This window comes from Gouania willdenowi, chromosome 14, assembly GCF_900634775.1.
Source record: "Gouania willdenowi chromosome 14, fGouWil2.1, whole genome shotgun sequence".
Lineage (NCBI taxonomy): Eukaryota > Metazoa > Chordata > Actinopteri > Blenniiformes > Gobiesocidae > Gouania > Gouania willdenowi.
This window is the reverse complement of record NC_041057.1, coordinates 31,605,194-31,613,569: the sequence shown is the minus strand read 5'-3', so window position 1 is coordinate 31,613,569 and position 8,376 is coordinate 31,605,194. Positions and strand designations below refer to the sequence as shown.

The 8,376-nt window shown below is 36.3% G+C and overlaps 1 protein-coding gene across 3 annotated transcripts; it reads left to right on the top strand.

Annotated features, from left to right (window-relative positions):
- Positions 1-851: 851 nt before the first annotated feature.
- Positions 852-6,920, top strand: ttc1 (tetratricopeptide repeat domain 1). 3 transcript variants are annotated; one of them, XM_028466886.1, is made up of 8 exons: positions 852-936; positions 1,031-1,095; positions 2,110-2,326; positions 2,678-2,738; positions 2,821-2,933; positions 4,514-4,550; positions 4,623-4,771; positions 4,854-6,880. In XM_028466886.1, exons 3-8 carry the CDS (start codon positions 2,117-2,119, stop codon positions 4,917-4,919), a joined length of 636 nt encoding a protein of 211 aa, XP_028322687.1. In that variant the 5' UTR covers positions 852-936; positions 1,031-1,095; positions 2,110-2,116; the 3' UTR covers positions 4,920-6,880. The 3 variants fall into 3 exon arrangements, with proteins under 3 accessions (XP_028322687.1, XP_028322689.1, XP_028322688.1); XM_028466888.1 differs by having other exon boundaries at positions 890-936; positions 1,036-1,095; positions 4,854-6,920; XM_028466887.1 differs by having other exon boundaries at positions 894-936; positions 1,006-1,095; positions 4,854-6,920.
- Positions 6,921-8,376: the final 1,456 nt, after the last annotated feature.

Below are 8,376 nucleotides of genomic sequence, written 5' to 3'. Positions count from 1 at the left end.
AGTGCCTTGTTATATGTATATATTCTGTACCTTTGCTCATTAAAAAATAATAATAAAATAAAACGAAGCTGTTAATTAACAAAAAAAAAAAACATCACAGATGTAGCTATAATACAAGGTGCTTGGATATATTTAAGATGCTGGTTTTAACACTCAATATTTCATCTTCACACCCACATCCTTGAATATTTCAGTTTTGCTACAATAATTAATGATGATGATATAATAGTAATAGTGATAGTAATAATAATAATTGTAATGGTTATAATAGTAACAAAATAATACATTAAGAATCCAATAACTACAATACAATAATAAAAACAGTAATATCATTAATAAACAATATTTATAATAATAATGTAATATAAGAATATAATAATAATACAATGAGAATACCACTAACTATAATATAAAGTATTAATAATAATAAAAAATACAATAATATGAGAATGTATTGATAGTTATAAGAATAGCAATAACAATAATACACTAGTATTACAATTATACAATAATAATAATTATCAAATGCAATGTATAACCTTAAACAATGTTGTCGATTAAAACCTGAGCACCCGTGAAAATTGCTTGAGAATTGAGCGAGTTATGACAACTTTAATAGTGTAAACACATCATTCCTCTATAGATGTAATGCACTGTAGGAGCGATTGCCACTGGTCTAAGATGGCCGTCCTGTTGACGCACCGATCCAGTTGGCGGCAGCAGTCGATGCGGCGTCTACGTATTATAACGTCAATATGTTTTTATCACGGCCACCACTTGAAAACTTCCGGGGGTGAAGGAGCAGTGGATAGGAAAGGAGATAGGAGGGACTATTTGGACGGAGCCAGCCTATGGTAATACTCCTTCTGAAGCAAAATGACCCGGATGTGTTTCTGTGACTTTCCAATATGGACGTGTTGCTGTTTATGTGAGCAGGTAAACCCACTGTTAGCGTGTTAACATGACATATATATGTTACTGAGTTTCTTTACAAATCCTCTTTAGAATGTTTACTGCGTTTATTCATTAGTTTAGATTCCGGAAAACGTTCGGAAGGGAACGGAAGTGACGGCGGCCCGGGCTGGTGTTTATTAGGTACGTTTGCTTTCTCTTCTGCTCAAAGCATGACCACAAAAGATTATATACACATACTTAAATCATCTCAGAGATTTATCATCTTTACTCTGGACTTTATTCATCATTTTGTCCAGTTTAAGGCTCTGTGTTATTTCTGGAGCTGTATTACTGGACATAATTTATGTGATATAGTTTCTGAGATGTTGGAAGCTGAAAATGGACACGTCTATTGTCCATATATAAAAAAAAAGTTTTCATCCGATCAAACTAAAAATGTACAGTATGACTTTTAAATAAACACAGAACAATTTGTTAAAATTTCAGATTATTTTTAGACCGAAGTTCGTGGGATGTCGTGAAAGTTTGTTGAAATTACTGCTGTTAATTGTGATTTAATTCAGTCTTTGTATATTTTGGTAGTATTTAAATAAATAAAAGAAATGTGCCGACACTGTTTTGACAACATGACGGTTAGAGTTAGACAGCCACTCACATACCAGCAGAGGTGACAAGTAATGAAGTACAAATACTATGTTACTGTACTTAACTAAGTAGTATTTTCTGGTATATGTACTTTACTCGAGTTTTTTTTTTTTTTTTTTTGGTGACTTTTAACTTTTTAAAGCATGTATCTGTACTTTCTACTGCTTACATTGAGCATTTGACCTTTTATTTTGTTGACACATTTTTATTTAGAAATTGTATTTTTTACGAGCACTAAATTCTCCAGGTGTTCAAAGATAAAATTTTAACTTATTAAGTTTTCTACAAGTTCTTATAATAAAATAAAAGTTTAAAAACCCTGTCATATTATTGAAGGGACATTTGTTTTACATGTTACTTTTTTACTTAAGTACATTTAGAAGCTTTTACTTTTTTAGAGAGCAACTTTCAAAACTTTTACTTTTACCAGAGTCATTTTTTATTCAACTATCTATACTTTTTCTTGAGTACTGGAGACTTGTACTTTTGCCACCTCTGCAGACCAGCTGCGCATGAAACAGGTTTGTATTTAAACTTTTGTGTTTGCAGCTTCACAATGAGTCAAGCTGGAGAACTTGGGTCAGACAAGAAAGAGGAAGAGGAGGAAGAGGAAGAGAAGTTCTACGACTGCCAGAAGGACTCGGAGCCTCCAGGAGCTTCAGCACTAAACACGTCCAGGTCAGAGGAGTCTCTTCCAGGACCCGAGGACTTTGAGGACCCTGGTTCATCAGAGGAGTTTGAGTCACTGACAGAGGAGCAAAAGGAGGTAAATATTAAAGGTTAATGGTCTTGATTTATATAGCGCTTTATCCCCACACTGAAGCAGTCCCAAAGCAATTACATATCAGCTCATTCACCCAATCACTCTCACATTCACACACCAGTGGGACAGGACTGCCATGCAAGGCGCTAGTCGACCACTGGGAGCAACTTAGGGTTCAGTGTCTTGCCCAAGGACACTTTGACACATACTCAGGTACTGGGATCGAACCCCCAACCTCTCGATCAGAAGACGACCCTCTACCACCTGAGCCACGGTCGCCCGTATTAGACGGTGTGGTGCATTCAATGTCTGACTTCTGTTAGGAAACTTGAGCGTCTCCTTCATGTGTCTCAGAGCAATCGGCAGCAGAGCCTCAGTCTGAAGGAGGTTGGAAACGCCCAGTTCAAGGCTTCAGGTGAGAGCAGACTGGACTGTAAAGTGGAAGCTGTTCTGGAGTCTGATCGTGGTTTACACACGGTTCACTGTTCCTGTTGCAGATTGGACGGCAGCAGTGAGCAGTTACACAGAAGCTCTGGCTCTGTGTCCACAGTGTTTCAGCAAAGAAAGAGCCGTGCTGTTCTCCAACCGAGCAGCAGGAAGAGCTCACCTGGTGAGAACTGTGAGCGTGCGCGCGCGAGCGTGCGTGTGTGTGCGTGTGCGTGCGTGTGCGTGCGTGCGTGTGTGTGTATGTGTGTGTGCGTGTGTGTGTTGGAGTCAATTCCATTTTCAGTTACAATTACACTTTCAATTAACCATGTTCAATTACAATTAAATTATGATGACAGTGACCAGCCTTTTTTTACAATTACAATTAAACTACAATTATATTTTATCCTCAAAGTCAATTACAATTTACGTTCTCAATGACTTAACAATTACTGATCCTGAAATAAATAACCTAATAAAAGTGAACCTTTCTCTTGTGTTAGCATCTGTTATGCTAACAGATCCTAAATCAGCTGTAAAATACACTAAAAACAAATATCTAGCATCTTATTTCTTTCCTATCTATTGGTTGCCTTGTTAGGCTTCAGAATGAATGAAAATATAGGTTTTAATATTTAAATATGGTGTTGTCATCTCAGGCTTTTTTGTATCCGTATACCCCTAGATTAAAGCACATAACTTCTTCAGTCTGGGTCTCAGGGGAGAATCAAAGGTGATCTGGTTTCATTGGCTACGTTTACATGACAGCTTTAATTCAGAACAAATCTGACTTTAAATTAAATCCGGAGTAGGTGGCTGGTTTATTCTGAATGTTGTATTCGTTCATTCCGCTTTTAATTAATTCCGGTCGTTCTGCGCATGCTCGTTCTGTTGATGATGCAGCTTTTTGTAGATTTTTGTTGTCATTTTGTGCTTTTGTTGTCCTTTTTGTGTGTTTTACTCTAAATATTTTGTTTTTTGGAGTCATTTAGTGCGTTAAATTTGGAGGCTGCATGTATTCTGTTGTGCACGTCTGATACGTACATACGTGTATACAAAATCCCATTGAGAAAATGCTATTGGGTCATTTCAACAAATTTTCAGGATATCCCACGCACTTTTTTCTTCACCAGTTGCCCCTTAAATATTTATTTAGCACACTGTTCCTTTTTAGTTTGATCGGATGAATACTTTTTGAAATATGAAAATAAAAGTTGCATAATGATAAATTGTTTTATATCCCAAGAAAGAGTAACATTTATACTATAAATTAAAACAGAGATCAGCTTTTTTCTTACATTCCCACATACAGTTATGGGCCAATGAAAATGGTTTAAAAAAAGTCTTTTTTTTGGATTTCAAGAGCATGTCACCCAAGAACTAATGCATATATGTGACTAATCATTAGTGATGTGAACAGTCTATGTTCATAGCTCTAAGCTGATCACATTACAAGGAGCTGAGACATATGCTAAGTTGTTTACTGAAGGACCAATCCTGTTCCAGGCCCAAAAACACACTAAGATTTCTCTAGATTTGAGGGGCTGGCATATCCACCTGATATGATGTATAGCAGATATTTTAGTATATTCTGAGAGAGTAGGTGTAGCTGTATTACCATACTAAATGTCAGTTTCCTATGTGATGTAGTTCCTGAGATATTGGAAGATGAAAATGGAAGAAAAATAAAGACTCAGAAATCGATACACACCCCCCTGACTAAATTGTTTGTTAAAATGACATGGAATGACCCTCCTCCCACAGGACCAGAAGGAAGAGGCCATCACAGACTGTACCCAAGGTGAGTGATGACATCATCTACCTGCAGCGTGGACATGTGACCTGTGTGCTAAATGCCTGCTGGTTACCATAGCAATAGAACTGGATCCAGAGTATGTACGTGCGCTGCTGAGGAGGGCGGGGCTCTACGAGCAAACGGAGAAGCTGGACGAGGCCCTGGAGGATTACAACAAAGTTCTGACTTTGGTCCCGGACGAAGCTGTTGCACGTCGAGCCTGCGCGGTGCGTTCACTGACCCCAGGACAAAACGTCACGCTCGTTGGGTTTGTATAACTTTGTGTGTTTGTGTGTTTGTGTGTTTCAGAGGCTACCTCAGCAGATTCAAGAGAGGAACGAGAAGCTGAAGGAAGAAATGTTCGGTATGTATTAATGCACCTGTACCATGCGCTCACAGCGCTGACCTTTGACTATTTGTGTGTGCACAATACAATCTGTGTGTGTGGAATTAGGATTATTATACTAAATTGTCTGCGTGTAATCCATTCTTTTTGTGTCTATCAACATCCGTATGCGTGAGTCATCAAACTGAGACATTCTATTGGCTGTCTCTGTGCACGGGACTTTTGGAACACATTTGGCGAATGCAATCTGTGACTTTTTAATACTTGTAACTTGTGCAATACCGCTCGAAACCACCAGTTGTCGCTGGTACCAAGTGACAGACCCTCCATTCAGAGGCCAACCTCATAAGAGTGATTTAGTATATTTTTATAACTGTAATTTTTAAGTCATTTATGTTATATAACTTAACTTAATTAATAAGACACACGTTCATAAGACATGTTGTTTGCCAACTAAACCACCTCCAAAAATGCAGAAGAAGAGGAAGCTATGCCAGAAAATCAGAAGAAGAAGAAGAACAGGGGAAATGGACAAATCCTTGTACCCTTTATTCTTTGGTTATTCCATTTTAAAACCAGATCAAAATAACAAATAAACAGTGTGGTTATTTTGTTTTACTAATTTAAAATCCAAAACCAAAATACAGAATCATAAAAAACCAGACAAGCAGTGGATTCCTGTGGTGTAATCAATCTACTGGTCCTTTTTTTTTTATGATCAACTTCCTCGTGTGTTGACGGCTGCTGTCAGTGGCTCACGGTATTAAAACGTGCAAAAAAAAGAAAAAATAAATAAATTACCCCCCGTCTTCTGGGGTCTGTTATACAGTTTAGACGTGTTGTTCCCCGTTGCAGTTTGAAGTACCTGTCGCAATCCCACATCTTCAACAATATTTGTAGGGTGGTAATTTGTAGCTATCCAACAAGCATTGCATTGGTTAACTTGTCATTAATTTGTTTGCCTCCCTCTCACACCAAACTTCTCCTCCAGAGTGGTTTGCCGTAGTCCGTCAGGTCTGCCCGACGCCGCTGAACCTGGATGCTTCGCTCGTAGATGGTACATTATTAAGGCAGAATTACTGCGGTGGTAATTAAATTCCCCTTTGCATTGCACACACAACTTTTGTCTTGTCCACAACCCCTTCTGACAGTAATTTAATGCTAAACGGTCCATTTAGAAGCATGTGTTTTGAGTTTACCATTGCTAGCTCAGGCTGTAGCAGCAATAGCTACAGTGTCTTCTTCTTTTGTGAGACAACGGTGTCTCTGACACATCACTTCCTCTGCTCTGTATTGTGCCAAGGGAAGGAGCGGTGGTCAAATGAATCGATGCATCACCTAATTTTAATGCGTTAATATGATTTTTTATTTTTTTTTTTCCTAAAAAAAATGTCTTATGAGTTTGGCCTCTGAATGGAGGGTCTGTCACTTGGTACCAGCGACAACTGCTGGTTTCAAGCGGTATTGCATGAGTTACATGTATTAGAAAGTTACAGATCTCATTCGCCAGATGTGTTCTAATAGTCGCGTGTACAGAGACAGTTAATAGATACAGACACAGATTATATTACACACAGACAACTTTTTTTTTTTACAAATCCTAACAAGCCTTTTCACACGCTCGGAATTCTCACTCTTGTTCAGTTCTTGTGCATGAGGTCAAAGGTCAAGAGGTATAAACTCTACATGGCTGACGGTGTAGACAGTGAGTCTGACAGAGATTTAGATTATTTTCCTCATTTGAGCGTTGATTCCTTGAATAATTTTTTGCGGAAACATGGCATCGTTCTCCCAGGCAGAAATGCAGAGTTAGCTGCTAAAGCTAACGCTGCACACGAGCTGAAAATTCATGTTTTTCCTGACTTTTCAAACAGTGATCAATCAACTGATCAGTGCTGTTTCACTTATCGCCCTGTTTAGTGTCCACATTGTGCACTTTCTTCAAATTTATAGATTTGATGTAAAATAATAGCTTAATAAAAATAATAATAGACCTGGTCAGTGAATGGTGGACCTCGTAAATTTACCTGAGAACTCATACTGTTCTTTTTACACTCGGAAATCTTGCTTATCCCATCAATAATAACTTTAATACATTTTATTTATAAACGCTTTTCAAAAACTCAGACACTTTACAGTTGTTAAAACAACTACACAAGTCAAAAAATAAACAACAACAATAAAGGTAAATACATAACAATAAAAAGTGAAAAGCTTGTAGAAGGAGTGTGGAAGCAGAGGAGGTGTGTCGTTGTGATACTGTTTCTCACGTCGGTTTTACTAATATTCTTATGTCATAGATTATCGTATTGATGTTGACCAATATTAAGTATGTGCATTATATTTGCAGTAGTTTTTAGGGTCTAATGATGGTCCTAACTCAATTTTTTTTTTTTTTTTTTTTTTTTGAAAAAAATGCTTTGCTATAGCCTTACTTTTTTTTTTGGTGATTTTTGTTTTTTGTCATTTTTTGTGCCTTACTGCCTATTTAGCCCTTTTTAAGTATGTGCATTATATTTGCAGTAGTTTTTAGGGTCTGATGATGGTCCTAACTCAAGTTTTTTTTTTTTTTTTAATTTTTGAAAAAAATGCCTTGCTATAGCCTTACTTTTTATTTTTTGTTTTTTGTCATTTTTTGTGCCTTACTGCTTATTTAGCCCTTTTTAAGTATGTGCATTATATTTGCAGTAGTTTTTAGGGTCTAATGATGGTCCTAACTCAATTTTTTTTTTTTGGATTTTTTTTTGAAAAAAATGCCTTTTTATTTTTTTTTTTTTTTTTTTGTTTTTTGTCATTTTTTGTGCCTTACTGCTTATTTAGCCCTTTTTAAGTATGTGCATTATATTTGCAGTAGTTTTTAGGGTCTGATGATGGTCCTAACTCAATTTTTTTTTTTTTTGATTTGTTTTGAAAAAAATGCCTTGCTATAGCCTTACTTTTTATTTTTTGGTGATTTTTGTTTTTTGTCATTTTTTATGCCTTACTGCCTATTTAGCCCTTTTTAAGCATGTGCATTATATTTGCAGTAGTTTTTAGGGTCTGATGATGGTCCTAACTCAATTTTTTTTCTTTGGAATTTTTTTGAAAAAAATGCCTTGCTATAGCCTTACTTTTTTTTTGGGTGATTTTTGTTTTTTGTCATTTTTTGTGCCTTACTGCTTATTTAGCCCGTTTTACGTATGTGCATTATATTTGCAGTAGTTTTTAGGGTCTGATGATGGTCCTAACTCAATTTTTTTTCTTTGGAATTTTTTTGAAAAAAATGACTTGCTATAACCTTATTTTTCATTTTTTGTTTTTTTTTTTGTTTTGTCATTTTTTGTGCCTTACTGCCTATTTAGCCCTTTTTAAGTGTATATTTGCAGTAGTTTTTAGGGTCTGATGATGGTCCTAACTCAATTTTCTTTTTTGGATTTTTTTTGAAAAAAATGCCTTGCTATAGCCTTACTTTTTTTTTTTTGGTGATTTTTGTTTTTTGTCATTTTG

Excerpts from the sequence above, each read along its gene's own strand:
- ttc1 (XM_028466888.1), top strand. The coding sequence starts at position 2,117 with ATGAGTCAAGCTGGAGAACTTGGGTCAGACAAGAAAGAGGAAGAGGAG. Across the intron at positions 2,327-2,677 it reads TGACAGAGGAGCAAAAGGAG|AGCAATCGGCAGCAGAGCCT; the intron begins GTAAATATTAAA and ends CATGTGTCTCAG. Across the intron at positions 2,934-4,513 it reads CAGCAGGAAGAGCTCACCTG|GACCAGAAGGAAGAGGCCAT; the intron begins GTGAGAACTGTG and ends CTCCTCCCACAG.